We start from the raw sequence: 22538 nt of genomic DNA, 5'->3' as shown, positions 1-22538 counted from the left end.
GGCAGCTGGAGATTTGGGAGCTGTGAGGAAGCAAGTGCGATTGGGGTGACACCTTTGAGGACTGGAGTATTTGTGATGTTGAAGTTGATGTGGAGGAGAGCCCACTTAAAGGAGCACTTGATATCCGTTGAAGCACCTGCTGTTTTTGTGCCTCATCTGGAATTTGTAGCGATTGGCGTGGCCATAAGAAAGGGATCTTATCACATTGTCCGCTAAAAGAAGTAGACATTTTAGTTTGGCTGGAAGATGGTCTTTCTTCTGCAGATGTTACTGTTGCTTTAACACCTACCCCATTGACACAACCTTTTTTCCCCTTCCCAACACGCCTATTCCCCTTTCCACCAGCAGCAGGCCTTTTTCCACTCATTTTGGTGGTTAACTAATTCACAACTCTGGAGTTGTTTGCACAAAAAAACAATGGATGGGAACCGAGCAGAGCTGAGTGGCCAAACTGTGGTATTAGGCCAAAACTATTGGCTGGGTTAGATGCAGAAAAAAATTATATTCAATTTGCAACCTGATGGAGGTCTGTATAGATGGATTAATAGAACAAGTCCCACACACAGCTAGAAGCCCAATATTTTTTCAGAGGTAGATGCAGAAAAAATATATTCAGTTTGCAACCTGATGGATGTCAGTATAGATGGACTAATACAACAAGTCCCACACACAGCTAGAAGCCCAATATTTTTTCAGAGGTAGATGCAGAAAAAAATATATTCAGTTTGCAACCTGATGGAGGTCTGTATAGATGGATTAATAGAACAAGTCCCACACACAGCTAGAAGCCCAATATTTTTTCAGAGGTAGATGCAGAAAAAAATATATTCAGTTTGCAACCTGATGGAGGTCTGTATAGATGGATTAATAGAACAAGTCCCACACACAGCTAGAAGCCCAATATTTTTTCAGAGGTAGATGCAGAAAAAAATATATTCAGTTTGCAACCTGATGGAGGTCTGTATAGATGGATTAATAGAACAAGTCCCACACACAGCTAGAAGCCCAATATTTTTTCAGAGGTAGATGCAGAAAAAAATATATTCAGTTTGCAACCTGATGGAGGTCTGCATAGATGGATTAATAGAACAAGTCCCACACACAGCTAGAAGCCCAATATTTTTTCAGAGGTAGATGCAGAAAAAAATATATTCAGTTTGCAACCTGATGGAGGTCTGTATAGATGGATTAATAGAACAAGTCCCACACACAGCTAGAAGCCCAATATTTTTTCAGAGGTAGATGCAGAAAAAAATATATTCAGTTTGCAACCTGATGGAGGTCAGTATAGATGGACTAATACAACAAGTCCCACACACAGCTAGAAGCCCAATATTTTTTCAGAGGTAGATGCAGAAAAAAATATATTCAGTTTGCAACCTGATGGAGGTCTGTATAGATGGATTAATAGAACAAGTCCCACACACAGCTAGAAGCCCAATATTTTTTCAGAGCTAGATGCAGAAAAAAATTATATTCAATTTGCAACCTGATGGAGGTCAGTATAGATGGACTAATAGAATGATGCTATGCCCAAAAGATTTTACTTCACTAGGTGCAGTAAAAAAATTGGTATTCTATACACAGGTGGTATATCTTGCAACACAGATAGGCTACTCCACTGACTAACACACTCTGCAATAGGCCAAAAAGGATTAGCTTTGCTAGATTCAGCCAAATGCTGTGAAAAAAACTTGCACAGCACTGGCACAGACCTGCCTGGCAAAAACTGATAGGAACTGATGTAACCTAGTCCTGAAAAGGACTGCAATTACAATTAGTCTTTACTCCCACAATCTATTTAAGAGCACAGACCTGCCTGATAAAAGTCGTAAGAAATGCTGTAACCTAGTCCTTAAAAGGACTGCAATCACAACTATTCCCTACTCCCAAGCTATCTGTAGATTTGTGCGAAAATTGGCTTGAAATTAACAAGGTATAGCGCACACAGCAATAGCGGTGCCGTCTAACACGCAGCTGCAGCAGTGAGAAAATGGTGGCGACGGGGAAAATGGCTTGGTCTTATAGGGCAAGGACATGTGACATACACTGCCAATGACACATGCCCTTGCTTGTGTGAAAAAAAGCACTTCGCTCCGTGTGTGCGCTGCTGATAGGCTGACAGATTGCACCTCCCCACTGCAAATGCGGGAAAGAGAAAAAAAAATGGAGATCTTCATTGTTCCTGCAGAGATCCATCCCCTGCCCCTCCCTCCACCCCGCTGTACACTCAAACTGCGTATTAACATTAATTTTCATCATTACTGAGAAAAAATCCAGTTATGATTTTGGTGCACGAACAGTTATCGAACATAACCTCGAACAGCCGAATTTTTCTCAAATTGTTCGTGTTCGCCGAACGGCTCGAACACCGCCCAAAACAGCTCGAATTTGAGATTGGCGAACAGTTCGAGTAGAACAACGCTCATCTCTAGCACCTACTCCTAGAAAAATTGTCAACTGTCCTAAATGTTTACATTTGTGAATAATCTTTCTCACTGTAGCATGAGGGGCTCCAAATTGTTTGGAAATTGTCTTATAACCCTTTCCAAATTAATGGGCAGCAACAATTGCTTCAGTAAGGTCATTGCTGACACCTTTATGCCTTGGCATTCTGTTAGCTCATATCTGAAAGCAGGAGACCAGCAAACTGCCAAAATGTCTGCTTTCATATAGGTTTTCACACTTGCTAATGAAAGATTAATCAAGAGCATTTGATAAGCAGCACCTGGCTGATACTTTCTCCCTTAATTCCTATAATAGCAATAAGGGTATAATTTTTCACATATTGCATAAGCATTTTAGCCTAGACTGTGTTAAATAAATAATGATACAGTGTAAATTTGTCCTTCTGAGGACCAGGATGTTCTTTTTATCATGTCCTGATGAGTAAAACTATAAAATTAAAGGAGAGGTTTCATAGTTTCTCACAACTGTATGGCCCTTTTACACAAGCCAAAATAGGCTATTAAATGACAACCAACTGGCTACACATAAACCGATTGGCAGTCATTTGCTGCCCGGGTTTATACAGGCTCACAAACATATTATACTATATGCCCGCAGAATGCTTGTTATAGAAAAAGCCTCAGAGCACCTGCCAAAGTATTTGTCATCTATAACGAGTAGTATATGGCCACAAAGATTTTCCCATAAGTTGTCTGAAATGACCTCATATTACAGGGGTCAAATTGATGATTTTTACTAGACAGAAGTTACAATAAAAGGACTAGAAGGAGCTACAACCCAATGTTTGTAAAGCAGTGGTATAAAAAACTCTGATTAAAACTGGTGATATATTCATCTATAACATTGTGCTCACCTTTGCTCTCTCTTTAGATGAAGTCCTGAAATTCGTCCAAAGAGTTTCAAGGAACCTAACATTCAAAAATGTATCCAAGGTCGACTGGGCATCTATGAATTTCCTGAGGATATCTTCATTATAGCTTTCATACTTAGAGTCAAAATAAGATGATCCATCTAGACGTGGAACCACAAAGCTGAAGCTGATGTTTATCTGCGATCCAGAAGCACAACTGAGGTTGCTCAAGGTTGAAACATGTTTCAGCAATTCTGGAAGGTAGTGATTCAGTTTCTGTTGTAGCTGAGATGCAGTAGATGGTCTAGATCTTCTGGAATAGTCAACAGCTACTGTAATATCAATTCTGCAATCTAGGTGCAAAATAAAAGGAATTATGATGAATAGCTTTATACTTTATTAAAAAGTATTTACTAATATTTTGGGTGTAATGGTTTTGGCCAAACAAGTACTCTGTTGGGGTATGGTCACACTGCATCTTTTTCGGATGTTTTTTTTGAGTGGGTCTGCTCAAAAAACTGGCAGAAAAAGTCTTGCTGTTCATATGTTTACACTTTTGAATATCTTTTATATAATTCAAGCTTTCAAATACACTAAAGTGTTTAAAATAAGTAACATGTACAGTCTTCTGGTAGGAAGATGCTCAAAACTTTACAATAAAAAATCAATGGGTAGACTAAAATGATACTTTGAAGATTCCCGGGCTTCTTTTTGACCGTTTTGTCAGTATATTTGCTTAAAAAAAAGTTAGCGTTTTCTTCACTGTTCAATACATTTAAAAACATATCTAAAAAATGAAAAAAAAAAAGCTAAAAGAATGCCAACGGAGAAAAAAGTCGAAAAAGTGTTTCAAAATTACCAAAAAACATTAAAAAACCTTCAATTTTACAAGACTCCAGAGAAAAGGAACAATTCCTGAATCATCTTCTGCTTGAAAAACAGTCATTTTGTACTTTCAGGAAAAGAAGTATGAACATACTCTTATAGAGTCAAAAAAACACTCCAAAAGTGTGAAGAAAACTCCACACAAAAAAATTACATTGTTTGTAATGTGCTTAATATTTCTCTATTGTGGTTAACATTTTGTCACTGAAAAAAGCAACACTTTTGCAAAAAAGCTGCAAGTAAAACCACACTAAGACTTTATTCAGATGTTCCTGTTTCACATTCATGAAATTGTACAAATATGACTATACAATCTTTGTTCTCCCCTTATTTACCCTCCTCCTCTTTCCTTTTCTTTCCTTGTTGCCCTTCCTTAATAAATATTTCCCTTCCCTTGCTTCCCATTTTCCCCTTTCCCTTCCCCATATAAAAATTAATGCCCAATAAAAATCATTGAAACACAAATACTGATGTGAAATACTGACCAAATACTGAACGTGTGAACAAGGCCTTTATATCATTGTAATTCTTATATGATGATGATGAGACTTCTGAAGAGTGATCTGTTCAGAATAGGTAGTGGGAGTGTAAACTAACCCCAGGTGCAGGTGTTAAAATTGCAAGATATATATATATATTTTTAATATAGATGGTGATATGAAAAAAAACATGACTGCAGAAATGTAGCACTGTCATGTTCTGTAAAAGAAGATATTATACATTGAAGTCTCATATGATTTATTCCTTCCACAGACCTTACAGAGGACTAGGGGATATATATTATCTGTGGAAGAAAGGCAATTCGGGGATAAGTAAGAAGGGTTATGTACTGTTTGTACTGTTTACTTTCCTGACACTACAGCTCCCCTCCTCTTCCTTACTTGGCCCACTTCTTCCCTTCTACTCCACTTTTCTCTATGATCTTTAATCTTCTCCACTTTAAATGTGGCATCATGACGTCACTTAAGGTCTATTTAGGGCCAGAGACACCAGAGTAAAGACGGCAAACAAGAGCAAACACGGAAAGAGAAAGGGAGCCAACAGAGGATTGTCAGTGAGCTGTGGCAACAAGATAGGTCAAAAGTGGGCTATGTCTGTGAAATGTGTGAACGTGCTTTTTCACTTTTCAGGTATACTAGTTTATAGACCGCCTCATTTATTTGTTTTTTTTTTTGTAATTTCTTGTACTTTGTACAAACAGCGATGCCCCCCCCACACCTTTGTGAGCTAAGTATTTCATCTACACAGCTTCCCATGGATGGGTGTTTCAGTCGGAACCCAGTCCTGTTTTGTCCTTATTCACATTAAGGTCTTTGGCACAAGGTAAGGTTTTAATACTATAGAAAGGAGAGGACTATCCCGATGGGTACACCTTGTCGCGGTGTGATGGCTTTTATGCTCTTTTGATAAAAAGAGCGTTAACTAAGCACCATATGTTATTTACATGTACTATTACTATTTACTTATTTACTTGCTATATGGTAAATGCTCATTTTGTTTTGTTTTTCCTGTTTTTTTCCTTGCGTTTTATCAGTAATGAGATGACAATAATATTTTCTTTTTATTCCCAACCTTAAAAAGAATCAATGTAAATAGCAGCCTTTAACCAAATCGAAAAAATTACAGTTGTTGCAAATTAAAACTTTGTATGAAATTCAAAGTAAATTCAATTCATCTTTGCACTGACTTGGTCTTATCTGCTGACAACACTGCTACTGGAATCCAAAGCCATAATGAGCCAGAAATTATATGAATTCATTTAAAGTTTACTCTCAAATCTATATATTATCTACTCAGCTCTACTTTCCATCTTACATGCTTGTACAAGTACATGGCAAGTTTGGATAATTGTAATAAAAGTGTTTATTATTTTTAAATCAATGTTATGGTTTGCTCACATTAGTTGGCAAGTATTATATATTGTATTGAAAACAATTAATTGTTTGATAAATGGTATCACAAGCAAAAAAAGAATATTTACACTTACATTTCAGTGTTGTACCTTTATTTATAAATTCCTTGTGATTGTTTCTCATTATAAATATATTTAGGAACTAATAAATTTCTTAGATACACATTTTTATACCACCATTCAGTCAAGGGGTCTGATTGACATTATTGATATTCAAAAAGGACACTATGCTTCAAGTGTGGATAGAGCTTTACTGGGGAGAAGACAGTTTGTTCACGTTGAATATGTAGCTCAAAGAATGACAGCATTCTGTAGAACGAGCAATGGTCCTCTGGCTCCATCTAATGTGTTCTTTAATAATGCAAGTAAAAAGTAAACGTGGGACACAAGTAAAAGCTGTATGCCTTCATTTTTATTTTCTAGCAGTTGGAATTGTAAATTAAAGGAATAACCTCCTGATTGCTGGGGTATAACCTCCAAACTTTAGAATACCTCTTTAAAGCGCTGAAAGAGATGTTAGATATTAATGTATGTAGTTCATACTCCAATGAATAATATATTTATGACCCCAGTAAATGGTTCACAACTGGTTCCCTAGTATTAGCAATACCCTTAAAATAATATTGGTAACATAGTAGGGTTGAAAATAGATATAAGTTCATCTAATTCAACCTATCTTCCCTAATTCTTATTTCAAAGGAAGACAAAAACTCATTAAACAAAAAGCAACATATTTTTATTCAAGGGTAAAAAATTTCAAAAATAGCAATCAGAATAAATCCTGCGATTAGCAAGCTATAATTTGAAGTATAAGGCTAGAGTCGCACCACTGTATTTTCTCTCATTTGAGAGAATCGAGCCGATTTATGCTAATCACACTCTGTTCAAATTCTGGTCAGAGTGATTATAGAGGGATGTGATTTTCTTGGATGTGGAGAAGATGGGAAAAAAAATTCTGCATTTTCTCCATTCTGTCAGTGCGCAGAAACCAGATTGCATTAACATGTCATCCGAGTGCAGTCCACAGACTCCACGCACACATTGAATGGCATGGACGTGTGCGATCCGAATATCAGATGCAAATCGGACACGGCCCCGTAGAATTACATTGATCCAAGTGCGATCTGATGTTTTGTCGAATTGCACTTGGACTGAAAATACTGTTGTCTGCGTGAGCCCTAATGCTAAAGAATATTATCCAGACATCTTAGAAATTTTTTTTTGTAAGGAAAGCCTTTGAAAGGAAATTGTCTTTCCTCTAGGTGTAGTAAGTATCTCTCTAGTTACAATATATCTGAGCTTCTTACCTTGGGATGGTTCATCTCTTGGCTCACACACTTGGGTTACAATTTGTCCTCGGATCGAGTCCAGCACTTCAAAATTTTCCACCAAAAACACATTTTGTGGTGTACCTGCAATCTGAACAAGCTCAAAACTATTTTTGATGCCAATTCCAACAGAGAAAATTGTGACTCCATTGCTTCTCAGCTCTGCAGCCTCTTCAAACACATTATCGTGAGACTCCCCATCTGTCATGACTATTAAATATTGATGGACATTTTGGTTTTTACGGCTTCCATTGGAAGGATCAAAAAACTGGCTGACAAATTTCAGGGCTTTTCCAGTATAGGTATTCTGTTTTAGCTGGACAATGTTATCTATGTTTAGTTTCATGGCTGAGCTGGAGAAGTGTTCATTCAGGAAGAATTCCTTCTGAGGGTAATTACTGTACTGCGCCACTCCAATACGAACCCTATTCTGTGCAATAGTGAAACTGTCCACTATTTTTTTCATGAAGGATTTTGAGATGGTAAAGTCACTGGGTTGTATGCTGGCTGATCCATCAATAAGGAACACAAGGTCAATCATTTCATAGGCACAATCTGAAAAAAAATATATAACCAAAGCATTAGTATATGCCTCGCAACTAAAATAATTTTATATATAGGATATTCCTGTACATTAATGTTGCAGTATTTACTCTGTCATTGATTTTGACATTTCTTTATAGTTTTATCTGCATTGCAAGAAAAAGTATGTAATAACATATGCTCTAGTTTAGGTCAAGTGTATCCCTTTTAATGCTAAAGTTCAAACTTTTTGGAAGTTTTTAGATGTTAAGATTACAATTGAAGATAATCAAATCGTAACCACTGGTTACAGAAAACCTACCTCGGCTAAGTCTTTATTGCATTATAATGATTCTTATTTATTTTATGTTAAAAAAAACATACCTCATGGCTGATTTACATGTCTGCGATGTATTAATAATTTGGCTGACAAATTTTGTTAACAAGCCCAAGATTTCAGAAAATAGTTCTCTCAGAGTAGCTATCCACTATCTGCATTAAATAAATTACTAGAAAAAAAGTAAAAAAAAAACCTGAATAAGCAGGATGTGTCAAAATATAGAAAAGAAGATGTAGACCCCGACTCATCAAGTTCATGCCAGTCTTGATGAGGGGTCGTGCTGGAGTCAGACGCTCCTGATTCATTAAAAGCACACGCCTCTTAATGAATTAGGAGCATCTGAGGAGTGGTTTGTGCTTCTGTGCCCCTTGCCACACATCTTACTCTATTCAAAGATTTCTGACAAAGAACGCCACAGTTCGTCAAGAATCAGAGAAAATGTGGTGTCACGTCCCTGTCCGGCTCCAGCTTCGCCTATTTTGGCGGACCTGGGAGAAACTGGCGTGAAAACACTAAAACTTGGAGTTGTGTAAACATTTTGTGATTTTTCAAAGCGACAGACACCGGAATTCTGTTTTGTTTCAGACTGAAGCCCCATGGAAGTCCTTATCAAAACAGCCCTGTTGAAACATTGGCACATTACTAATGGTGACCAAGACTTACATGAAATAGCTATACAAAAAAACCATTCATTTTATATAAACTAAGCCGTAGTTTTAAAGATATTTTGGTGAATAGCAATATTATCAGTCACACAGACTTGGTTTCAACAAACGATCCCACAGGGAAACCATACTTGTGGTCAATGTCATTTTTGGAAGTTTAATTCTAAAGGTAAATTGCTGCAGATGGGCGGTACATGTCATCAGAACAAATAATTTGCATATACTGCAAAGCCACTTATGTAGTATTCATCATTTCATATAGGAAAGACTATTTGATCCCTTATAAAAGGTTTAGTGAGCACTAAAGTCTCTTAAACTGAGGTGTGGGGTCGCTACTTCTTGCTAATTATGTACAGATGTCACATAATAGTGAACCAAATATACTAATATTTGCAAGAATAGAACAAGCAGAAGTTCTGCCACAAAGGGGAGATAGACATAGATTGCTTCTCCAACTCAAAGCAAAATGGTAAAAGGGGTTGTCCCACGAACAAAGTTCATTTTAATCAGTGGGTCTTGGAATAAAAATAAGTTCCACAATTGGAATCCAGTTCCTTATCATTTAAAGGGCTACACTGTTATAAATGATTTGGGGGTGTAGAAGTTTCTCACAAGATCCCTTTAAGTGTGTTTTTATAGATATGTTGTGAATATTTGCAAAAACTTACTTTGTATGTTTAATATTAGCATATTGTATGTGTTCTTTTTATACTCTATCCCTTTAATTATACTTGCTATGGCAATAATTGAAGGAGTGTTTAAAAGATACGCACCTATGCCATGACTTTGTGAGTAGTGTTGAGCAAATTTGTTCGGCATTTCAAATTCGGGTTAGTGTTCGAGGTTCGGGCTTGTTCGCAAAAAATCGGCTCCGCCCTCGAACATCCCTGATTTGCCACGCTGTTACGCAGGCCTGCCGGCACCTCCAGTGTTTCATGGAGCGCGTCAGAGGTCACTTCTCAATACATCTCTATGAGAGCCTCGTTCTGGCCTCGTTCTGACTCTCATAGATTTGCATTGAGCTCTTGTGATGTAACTTCTGACGTTCAGCCAGTCAGAAGTTACAGGCACAAGATAGAGTCGCAGGACTGGAACGGCGTCAATAAAAGTTGAAGCCGTCGGTAGGTGAGTATAAGAACAGGGGAAGGGTGCTTACATTTAAAGCGCCACTCCAGCGCTGAAAAAAAATGCTGGCGTGGTGCTTTAAAGTTCAGACTTTTATTTTTACCACCAAATTCAATGCATCTTTTGTCTCATTAAACTAAATATTTATTTACACTACACGATAATTGTGAATGAGCATTCCTAGGAATATTCATTTCACGATAACCATGCAGTCCAAATAGGCTGCCGATCACCCAACCAACAAGCAAAACACTGCAGTGATCTTTTGATTTGTCCAAAGCAGCGCATCGTCCTATACACACTGAGTGATCTATTACTGATCGTTCAGTGAGCATCAGAAGTGCAGTCTGCCTGTATAATCAAGCTATTAAGCGACCGCAAATCGGCAAACATTTCCTAACATGCTGATGTTGAAATATGGCTATGCATCTTGACATCAAATGAGCATGCAAACCATTATATGGAGACATCAGTGGCAAAGATTTTAGGGTCAACTGTATACAAGCATTTTATCGAAGCAGTAATGACAGATTATGGATTCATCTGACAAGGAGATTTACCCCTATAATGTATTAGAAGCGCTTTATCAGTCTCCTAATAATATTAAAATAATAATAATATTAAAAGTGTTGCTGTGGTCTGTGTAAAAACAATGTTTAATCCAGGCACATGTGCACCTGGACAAGTCTAGGAGTGCCACATAATCAAAAGAGTAGATGGCACACCCTTAAAGGGAATCTGTCAGCAGGTTTTTTCTATGTACTCTCAGGGCAGCATGAGGTAGGGGCTGAGACACAGATTTAAGTGATTTGTCACTTATCAGGCTGTATGCTGTTGTTTCCATACAATTAATGTTTTGTCACCAGAAGATTAACACTACCTGGACCACAGTGCATGTAAACCCTGGTCCGATCACGCCCCTATTGTGATAAGCAGCTCACTGTTAATAGACCATGTACACAGAAAGCTGTTGTGTGGGCACAGTTAACTTTCTCAGCTCTGCTTCACGCTACATCAAAAAACTCTGTAACACAACTGCTACACCCAGTTAACTAAGTAATACATCGCTGGAATCCGGTTCTCTTTCTCTAATTCATTCATTTTCTTTGTCACTATAGAACTACTTTAACCCTTAGCCTTACTTTCCTACTTACCTTTTTGAGACTGATCACAAACCACTTCAGTTATATTGGCATGCAGGCCTTCCAATGAATTATAATCTTGTACAAGGAACCATCTATCTGGCTGACCAGATATCTTTTCAAGCTCCTCCTTTTTGGCAGCACCAACTCCAACAGCGAAGATAGTGATTCCATCGTTCCTCAAAATTTGGGGCACGGTGTCTAACTTGGGTTTATCTGGAGGACTGGTTGCCCCATCGGTGATGAGAATGATAATATCATTAACGTTTGGACGACCACCGTAAGCTGGATCAAATCTTCCATGAGTGTACTCTAAAGCGGTGGCAGTATAGGTCAGCCCTTTTGTCCGTTTCATATCATGTATAGCTTTCCATACATCGGCTTTAGTGGAGAAAGCATTCAAAGAGAACTGTTCTTCTGGTGTTGTACTATATGTCACAGCACCAAACCGGACATAATCCTTTCCAACCATAGAGTCATTTACTACAGCCTCCATAAACCTTTGCATGATTTTAAACTGAGAAACCGTGATACTGATTGAGGCGTCTACTAAAAATATGATGTCGGCAACTTCTGTCTTTTTACAAGCTGCAATGAAAAATGAACATATTTAGATTCATAGGGTCAGTCAAAGAGACACTTAGAGATATTCTAAGAATTAATATTCTTGAGAACAAAGCCCTTTCGCAGGAGTTGAGAAGTGGCCATACATTCATGGCTATCTGTATTTACATGGGAACCCTGAAAGTTGGAAGGAAGAGTGTATGTATGGCCCCCGTTTTAATCTGGACAGCATGCAAAGAATCCAGAGGAAAGAGGAAAGACCAAGCATTAATGCAGTTTTATGACTTCATTTTATTGCTAGATATAATAAATAATCCAATGTGGTTGGCATAGATCTCTGCAGATTTGTCATAGTTAACACCTATATGACTATCCAAATCCAAATAAAAGAATAACTCACAGTCTATAGGATTGCAGATCTCAAAGATGATGATCTTGTTTAAGAACAAAAGGGCATCAAAAGTGTCCTCAAAGTAAACTCGATCTTGCTGTCCAGTAATCTCCAGAAGCTGTGTATTATTTGCATTGAGTACCCCTATAGCATAAATATCAACACCATTCTTCCTAATAGCAGCAGCCGGTTGTGAGACTTCATCTTGTGACTCGCCGTCTGTGATTATTATAAGATATTGCTTTATGTTTGGTCTTCCGCCCTTGGCAGCGCTAAAGTATGGTAATGCATCTTGTAAAGCGGCCCCTGTCATTGTTCCTTGTTGCATCTGCTGGATATCTGCTATGGCGGCCTCCAGTTCATCCTTCTGTTTATACCTATTAAGTGGAAATTCCTCCTGTGTTTCTGAGCTGAACTGAATCAAACCAATCTGGACTTTGTCAGGACCAATGTCCGCTTGACTCACAAATGAATCCATGAATTCCTTCATTTTTTGGAAATTAGGCGTTTCAATACTGGCAGAACTATCAATCAGAAATAGAATATCTGCTTTCATGTCTTTACATGCTGCAGGAAAAAAAGAAAGATATTGAATATCTAAATCATTGATCATACACAGTAGAAAATGTATACATATGTAATAATATTTCTAAATAATTTATTATACTTTATTTACAAAAAGAGAGGCAGACAGACAAACATATCCAGTGGTGATATCGTCAGAATTTTCCATATTTTTGCATAAATTTTACCTAAAACTACATCAGATTTTTACATAAGTCTTAAAAGTAGATAAACAAAACCAAATCAAACAAATGAGTCAAAAATAATAGACTTTTTCATTCTTCAAAACAGGAAAATAATCCAGTGTCACATGTCTGTCGGTCTGTCGGTGTCTAAAGTATGTGAAACTTTAGGATTAGCAGATGATTTCAAGGTGCAAGTAGATTTTGATGTTTTCAATCAATTTAATGACAATTAGGTGTAAGTGGGCGGATTGTTTACATTTAAAAAACAGGAATCTATCAAAGTCTTTTCTTCACATCATATGTTTGTGAAAATGTATCATGGCACAAACAAAGGAGATTTCTGAGGACCTCAGAGGAAGACTTGTTGATGCTCATGAGGCTGGAAAATTTTATAAAACTATCTCTAATAAATTTGGACTCTACCAATCCACTGTCTAACTGTGTACAAATGAAGGAAATTTAAGCCCATTTTTACCCTTCTCTGGAATGATCGCCAACAAAGATTACTCCAAGAGCAAAGTACATAATAATCCGTAAGGTCACACAGGAACCTAAGATAACCTCCCAGCACCTAAAAGCCTATCTCACGTTAGCTAGTGTCAATGTTCATGAGCCCCCCATCAAGAGGACACTGAACAACAATGGTGTGAATGCCAGGATTGCAATGAAAATGCAACTGCTCTTCAAAAATAACTTTACTGCCCGTACCTGTCCGTCTACAGTTTAGTAAAGGTCACCTGAACAAACCAGAAGGCTATTGGAACAATGTTTTGTGGTCAGATGGGAAGAAAAGCTTTTTTGGTTTAAATGAGAAGCGCTTTGTTTGGAGAAAGAAAGATACTGCACTGCAGCATAAAAACATTATACAATTTATGAAACATGGTGGTAGTAATATCATGGTTTGGGCCTTTTTGCTGCATCTGGTCTGGGATGGCTTGTTATCATTGACAAAACAATAAATTCAGAATTTTTGTCAAGGAGCTGAGAACAAAGAGAAAGTGATTCATGCACCAAGACAATGACCCAAAGCATGACTAGAAAAGACGGGTTAAAGAAGAATAAAGTTAAAGTTTTGGAATAGGCAAATTAAAGTCAATCACCTTAATTCTAAATAAATGTTGGGGAAGAACCTGAAGCAAACAGTTTATGGGAGAAAATCTACCAACATAACAGAATTTAAGCTGTTTTGTAGGGAGGAATGTTAAAAAATTCCTCCAAGTCAATGAGCAGGACTCATAAACAATTATTGAAAACATTTAGAAGCAGATAATTCTGCACAGGGGGATTATACCAGACACTGAAACCAAAGTTTCACATCAGGGGTGTCGCTAGCATCAATGATCCGGGCCTCCAGCCCCAAACGTTTTTTGTGTGAAAATCTGATCTACTTTTAGTTAACATTTCTGCAAAATATGAAAAATTCAGATGGGTTTGCAAACTTTCAAGCCCCATTGTAAACTAATAGATAGATAGTAACATTGAATTTATCTTGGCAAATTGTTAATCAATTAGGAGTTTTATCTCATTAGAAAACATAACTATTAATATATTTTCATACAAAGGTTTTATAAAGACAAAATATTGATGATTATAAAATATGCTCTAAGACCCAACATTTTAAGGGAGTCTGTCACCCCCAAAAGCCAATTAATCTGCTAGTTCTAACCTCATACCCATCCAACTAATCCCCACTTCCTCAGCTGCACTAACAGGAGCTCTATGGAATGCTCGCTCCGTCTGCAACAAACTTTCCTACATCCACGACCTTTTCATTACTAACAAACTTTCCTTCCTCGCCATCACCGAAACCTGGCTCACCCCCTCTGACACAGCCTCCCCAGCTGCACTTTCATATGGCGGATTCCACCTTTCCCACACGCCCCAACGGCAAACATGGTGGAGGCGTAGGTTTTCTCCTGTCAGATACCTGTGCTTTCACCCAAATCCCACTGCCACCCTCCATTACACTCCCCTCTTTTGAGGTGTACTGTGTGTGCATCTATTCCCCCTCTGACCTCCAACTGGCCGTCATTTACCAACCTCCAGGGCTAGCCACCACCACCACTTTCTTAGACCACTTCACCACCTGGCTGCTCCACTTCCTTTCCGCTGACATCCCCACTATCATAATGGGTGACTTCAACATCCCCATTGACACTTCCCACTCGTCTGTCTCAAAGTTCCTATCCCTCACTTCCTCCTTCGGCCTTGCTCAATGGTCTTCTGCAGCTACTCATAAAGATGGCCACACACTGGACCTCATCTTCACCAGCCTCTGTTCCCTATCTAACCTCTGTAACTCACGTCTCCCTCTCTCTGACCATAACCCCCTCACATTCTCTACCCTCTCCTCTCCAGGTGCACAATCCCCACTCCACAAACTTACACACGCTCGCAGAAACCTCAAACACCTTGACCTACACTCACTCTCTGAATCCCTCCTCCCTCTTACAGACATAAATTCCTTACACAATGCAGATGTTGCTGCCGCTTCATATAACACCACAATAGCTGCAGCTCTCGACTCGATCGCCCCTCTCACAAATACCAAAGCTCGCACAATCAACACGTAACCCTGGCACACCAAACTTACTAAAGAACTGCGACGGGCCTCCAGGGTTGTGGAGCGGAGATGGAAAAGGTCTCACTCCATCGAGCACTTCATCGCATTCAAACAATCTCTCACCATTTTCAAGTCCATACTCACTGCAGCAAACAAACATACTTCTCATCTCTCATATCTTCCCTGTCCCACAACCCTAAACAGCTATTTAACACTTTCAATTCTCTCCTTCATCCCCCAGCGCCTCCTCCCTCTTCTCTCATCTCAGCCGAAGACTTTGCCTCATTCTTCAAGCAGAAGATTGACACCATCAAATAAAGCTTTTGCCTTAAGTCAGCACAGCCCCTCCTCATATCTACTCAACCTTCCTCCTCCAAACCCCACTTCTCCACCATTACAGAAGGTCAAGTCTCCTCTTTACTCTCCAAATCACACCTCACCACCTGCGAACTTGACCCAATCCCATCCCACCTTTTCCCTAACCTTACCACAATCTTCATCCCAACCCTAACCCACCTCTTCAACCTGTCACTAACAACTGCTGTCTTCCCCTCATGTTTCTAACATGCCTCAATCACACTCATCCTCGAAAAGCCCTCCCTTGACCCATCCTCTCTGACTAGCTATCGCCCCATATCACTTCTCCCCTATGCTTCAAAACTACTAGAACAACATGTCCACCTTGAACTGTTCTCCCACCTCTCCTCCTGCTCCCTCTTTGACCACATACAATCTGGCTTCCAACCGCATCACTTGACTGAAACTGCCGTGACCAAAGTCACCAGCAACCTACTAACTGCCAAATCCAAGCGACACTACTCCATCCTCCTCCTTCTGGACCTGTCATCTGCCTTTGACACAGTCGACCATTCCTTCTTACTACAGATTCTCTCATCTCTTGGCATCACGGACTTGACCCTATCTTGGATCTCCTCATACCTAACAGACAGGACATTCAGCGTCTCCCACTCATGCACCACCTCCTCACCTCGCCCCCTATCTGTCGGTGTCCCCCAAGGTTCAGTTCTAGGACCTCTGCTCTTCTCCATCTACACCTTTGGCCTGGGACAGCTCATAGAGTCTCACGGCTTTCAGTATCACCTCTATGCTGATGACACACAGATCTACCTCTCTGGACCTGATATCTCCTCCCTACTAACCAAAATCCCACAATGTCCGTCAGCCATCTCATCCTTCTTCTCTGCCAGATTTCTAAAACTTAACATGGATAAAACAGAGTTTATCATCTTTCCACCCTCTCATTCATATCCCCCACCTGACCTATCCATCAACGTCAATGGCTGTTCACTCTCCCCAGTCCCACAAGCTCGCTGCCTTGGGGTAACCCTGGACTCTGATCTCTCCTTCAAACCACATATCCATACCCTTTCCACTTCCTGCCGACTCCAACTCAAAAATATCTCCCAGATCCGTGCATTCCTCAGCAAAGACTCTGCAAAAACACAAGTGCATGCCCTCATCATCTCCCGCCTTGACTACTGCAACCTCCTGCTCTGTGGCCTCCCTTCCAACACTCTTGCGCCCCTCCAATCTATCCTAAACTCTGCTGCTCGACTTATCCACCTGTCCCCCCCCGTTATTCCCCGGCTTTACCCCTCTGTCAATCCCTTCACTGGCTCCCCATTGCCCAGAGACTCAAGTTCAAAACCTTATCCATGGCATACAAAGCCATTCACAACCTGTCTCCCCCATACATCTGTGATCCAGTCTCCCGGTACTTACCAGCACGCAACCTCCGATCCTCACAAGATCTCCTTCTCTACTCCCCTCTTATCTCCTCTTCCCACAATCGCATAGAAGATTTCTCCCGCGCATCCCCCCTACTCTGGAACTTTCTACCCCAACATATCAGACTCTCGCCTACCATGGAAGCCTTCAAAAGAAACCTGAAGACCTACCTCTTCCGACAAGCCTACAACCTGCAGTAACCAACGCCCCACCACATTACTGCATGACCTCCTCTACCCCCACCTACTGTATCCTCACCCATCCCTTGTAGACTGTGAGCCCTACAGGGCAGGGTCCTCTCTCCTCCTGTACCAGTCGCTGACTCATTTTGTTAAGATTATGTAAATGTTTTTGCTATGTACAGTATATCTCTATCACATGTAAAGCGCAATGGAATAAATGGCGCTATAATAATAATAATAATAATAGTACAGTCATATAGGCTACGTAGCCCTTATTAAAAAAACATGCTTGTACTATAGATTTTACTGCTAATGCTGCCCGTAAAAAAATAATATAAAAAATAAAATTATTGAATACTTAAATCAGACCGTTTAGGAGAGCCCACACTTACTAACACTGTGTGCATGCCACTGGGCTCCAGAAGTGTCAGTGTGTATATATGAGTTAAAGTTAAAGCATTGCTCACTCTGGGCAAGAAAGCACTGTCAATCAAGCTAAGGGACAGTGCGCCCCATGCTAATTGTGGGGGCGGGAAAGTGCATGGAGTCCTTGGCCATGCAAAGGGTGCAATAAGAAGGCCCAATTTATATATTTAATAAAACGTTTTTTTCTGTACAGTAAAATCTTAGATAAGCGGATCGCATTGTGCAACCTCAGTCTACAGTCCAGGTCAGTGCTTTTTAGCAGTGTAAAGGAGCTGCATGAATTTTGTTACTAGATTTGGCTTATGATTAGCCGGTCTAGCGAGATGTCACCTGTGCGTCATACGCCACACAGAAGATTTCTTGCCAGGCCAGTGAATCAAACACTGCACTGGGAAAAATCAGGAAATTTGTGCAGCTCCTGTCCATGGACAGAGACAGAAAGCACTAACCTGGACTATGGACCGGGGTTGCGCAAAGTGATCCGCATATCTCCAAGTGAAATCTATAGTTCAGGCATGAATTTATATGGGTAAAATCCACTTTATGACTGTACTAGTAGTTTAATAGAAGTTATTGGGGTCCCAGATACCTTTGAAGCAATGTTTGCTTAAAGTTTGCAAGTATCTGCACAGTCCTTCCCCATCTCTGTGTTTGCATTACATTGAAAGTTTGCATTTATTGAACTTTGTTATTACGTGACTTCCTATGACATACTGTAGCCTCAGATAAATGATCACCTTCTCCTATACTCTTCCAATAGTGATAACATTACCTGTATAGGTAAAAAATGCACAATCATTCCCCTCAGATCTCGAAAACCTACCTGCTGGTGTACATAGATCACGGACCAAATCATTCTTTATCAAATTTAGGGAATCAAAATTATCAACAAAGAACGTTTTGTCTTTACTTCCAGCAATGTTCACCAACTCTTCCTGCACGGCTTCCTTCACACCAATAGCAAATATGTTGATGCCACTGCCTCTGATGTCTGCGGCTGCGTCCGTCACCGGATCCTGAGACTTTCCATCTGTAATAATAATCAAGGACTGGGGAACTTTATGAGGTCTCTCGCTTTCTGCTTTGGCAAAGAGAGCCTTCATTGATTTTAGAGCTTCGCCTGTATTGGTGCCACCGCCTAATTGATCAATTCTTTGTACCGCTGCCTTTAATCCCTTTTGATTGGTGTATTGACTGATAGTAAATTCAATCTGTGGAGTATCGGAGTATTGTACAACCCCAAAGCGTACTCTGTTTGCACCGATCTGAAACATGTTCATCAATTCAGTCATAAAGGTTTTCATGTCGTCAAAATCCTCAGGGTAAATGCTGCCAGAGCCATCGATGAGGAAGTAAATGTCAGCTTCTTCAGTATCAGTGCAACCTACATGGAGGAAAATTAGGGAACAGATGGTTACATAGCTGACAACAGATAACTGACAACTAACATTGTACATCTATATGATGTGGGGCTCTAAACACACTTGTCCCCACATTGATAGGTACTCTTGATATATTTATAGGCACCCTTTCAGTGACAACACAATAATCAGTTATTATAAAAGACCAAATCAATACACAAGAGAAGATTTATAAAAACAGTTCTAAAGAAAAACTGTCTTTGTCATCGCAAAGTTTTCCTTAAAAGCAATCTCAGTTTCTCAAGAAAATGATTATAACTCAGGGCTTCGCAGTACAATCATTTTTCTAAATCACTATATTAGCGACTTTTGCTGATAGCTCGCAGCACGGACCACCCAAAGTCTGCACTAAATTGAGTAGCGTCGTTCTGCTGCTAGGCTACAGTCTTCAATGCACGAGCGAGCGCTGTAGACTCCTATGACACTTACTCTTGAACAGAAGACAGTAACCTAACAGCAGAAGAACGCTGCTCAGTTTAGTGCGGCCCACAGTACAGACTTCGGCGGTCCGTGCTGTGGGTTATCAACAAAAGTCTCTAAAAGAGTGATTTTAAAAAATGATTATACTGCAGAATCCTGCACTACAGTCATTTTCTTGTGACACTGGAGATACGTTTTAAATAGAGCAATTTAAGTAAATGAAAGCTGAGCTCTGATTGGTTGCTGTGGACAACAAATACAATTTTGACTTTAGACAGTTTTGGTAAATGTATTTTTCAAGATTGCAAGCTCAGGGCCAGATAAAAAGATTTAAAGTAGTTGTACCCTTTCCAAAAAATGTTTGTCTCCAGCTGCAGGTTATTATACAAAATAAACCGCTCTTTACTTAATTAGCTGCCGCTGATGTGACATTGACAGTGTGGCAGCCAGTGAGTTCAGTGGGTCTCAAGGGAGCATTCCCTCTACTCATGCAGAGCGGCTGAGCTCACTGATTGGCTGTGCCATGACATCAGCAGACACCGGGAGCAGTGCCAGGGACGCGGGAACATTAAGTAAAGAGGGGCTTGTTTCTTATAGTCTCTAAAGGCTATGGAAGATAATAAATTGTCTTTCTTAGGACATACCACGAGTATTACCTGCCCAGCATAACAGAGGTCTTTAACCCCTTTTCCCCCCGAGGGTGGTTTGCACGTTAATGACCAGGCCAATTTTTACAATTCTGACCACTGTTACTTTATGAGGTAATTACTCTGGAACGCTTCCACGGATCCCCCTGATTCTGACATTGCTTTTTCGTGACATATTGTACTTCATGATTGTGGTAAAATTTCTTTGATATCACTTGCGATTATTTGTGAAAAAAACGGAAATTTGGCAAAAATGTTTAAAATTTAGCAATTTTCAAAATTTGAATTTTTATGCCCTTAAATCAGAGAGATATGTCACACAAAATAGTTAATAAATAACATTTCCCACATGTTTACTTTACATCAGCACAATTTTGGAACCAACATTTTTTTTTGTTAGGGAGCTATAAGGGTTAAAAATTGATCAGCGATTTCTCATTTTTCCAACAAAATTTACGAAACCATTTTTTTAGGGACCACATCACATTTGAAGTCACTTTGAGAGGTCTTTATGACAGAAAATACCCAAAATTGACACCATTCTAAAAACTGCACCCCTCAAGGTGCTCAAAACCACATTCAATAACTTTATTAACCCTTCAGGTGCTTCACAGGAATTTTTGGAATGTGGAAGAAAAAAATGAACATTTAACTTTTTTCACAAAAATGTTACTTTAGACCCAATTTTTTTTTCGCAGGGGTAACAAGAAAAAATGGACCTCAAAATTTGTTGTGCAATTTCCCCTGGGCACGCAGATACCCCATATGTTGGGAAAAAACACTGTTTGGGAGCACGGCAGGGCTCGGAAGGGAAGGAGCGCCATTGGACTTTTTGAATGTAAAATTTGCTTGAATAATTAGCGGACGCCATGTTGCGTTTGGAGAGCCCCTGTGTGCCTAAACATTGGAGCTCCCCCACAAGTGACCACATTTTGGAAACTAGACCCCCCAAGGCACCTATCTAGATGCATAGTGAGCACTTGGAACCCCAAGGTGCTTCACAAATTGATTCATAAAAATGAAAAAGTGGAAAAAAAAACACTTTTTTATTTTTACGGATTAATTTGTGAAGCATCTGGGAGTTCCAAGTGCTCGCTATGCATCTAGATAGGTGCATTGTGGGGTTCTAGTTTCCAAAATGGGGTCACTTGTGGGGGAGCTCCAATGTTTAGGCACACAGGGGCTCTCAAAACGCAACATGTTGTCCGCTAACAATTTGAGCCGATTTTCCATTCAATTTGTTAGCGGACACCATGTCGCGTTTGGAGAGCCCCTGTGTGCCTAAACATTGGAGCTCCCCCACAAGTGACCCCATTTTGGAAACTAGACCCCCCAAGGCACCTTTTAGATGCATAGTGAGCACTTGGAACCCCCAGGTGCTTCACAAATTGATTCGTAAAAATGAAAAAGTGGAAAAAAAAACACTTTTTTATTTTTACGGATTAATTTGTCCACAAAAACGCTCTTTTAGACGCAATATTTTTATTTTCACGAGGGTACTAGGGGAAATTGGACCCCAAAAGTTGTTGTGCAATTTCTCCTGAGTACGCTGATACCCCATGTGTTGGAGAAAACTACTGTTTGGGCGCGTGTCAGGGCTCGGAAGGGAAGGAGTGATGCTTTGGAATGCAGACTTTGATGGAATGGTCTGCGGGCGTCATGTCACGTTCTCAGAGCCCCTGATGTGCCTAAACAGTGGAAATGCCCAACAAGTTCCCCCTTTTTGGAACGGATACCTGATTTGTCAATTTTATAATGTAGTGTTATATGCCAGTTGTGTAGGACAACCTGACAAACACTACACAACTGAAGTATGACAACCTGATGAACACTTCGTCAGCTGTGTAGTGTTCGTCAGGTTGTCATACGTCAGAAATTAATTCAATAGTCCATGGAAGTGTGGCACCCCAGGGGTCTGGTTTCCACAGTAACAGCAATGTTATGTCTGAGAGCAGGTGGGAGGTCTCTTGGTCAGGGATCCTATGCATGCCACACTTCCTGCCCAGTCCTGGGAGGGGAAGAACTTCCCCTATATAAACCTAGGGCTGAGGCAGGGTTAGAGAGTAGAGAAGAAGTAGAGACAGAGAAGCAGATATAGGAAAAGAACATCAGGAGCTCTGTGGGAGCAGTGCTACAAGGAGTCAGGGGCTGGCAGCTGCAGAGCTCGCCCTGACTGAGAAGTTATCAC

General features: G+C 39.9%; 1 protein-coding gene across 1 annotated transcript in view; it reads right to left on the bottom strand.

Moving 5' to 3' along the window:
- Positions 1-22538, bottom strand: part of LOC141265246 (collagen alpha-4(VI) chain-like) — a 429350-nt gene that overhangs the window by 214843 nt on the left and 191969 nt on the right. Inside the window, exons 8-12 of the mRNA XM_073678073.1 lie at positions 18686-19246; positions 12203-12760; positions 11251-11826; positions 7424-7999; positions 3323-3672 (exon numbers count right to left, since the gene is read on the bottom strand). Coding sequence (XP_073534174.1) covers positions 3323-3672; positions 7424-7999; positions 11251-11826; positions 12203-12760; positions 18686-19246 — 2621 coding nt within the window. The remainder of the gene's footprint in view (positions 1-3322; positions 3673-7423; positions 8000-11250; positions 11827-12202; positions 12761-18685; positions 19247-22538) is intronic.

Source organism: Phyllobates terribilis, unplaced genomic scaffold (assembly GCF_046119375.1).
Source record: "Phyllobates terribilis strain yellow unplaced genomic scaffold, ASM4611937v1 Scaffold_4__5_contigs__length_816908805, whole genome shotgun sequence".
Classification (NCBI taxonomy): Eukaryota; Metazoa; Chordata; class Amphibia; order Anura; family Dendrobatidae; genus Phyllobates; species Phyllobates terribilis.
Note: the sequence above shows the minus strand (reverse complement) of the source record. Positions and strands in the feature narration are given on the sequence as shown.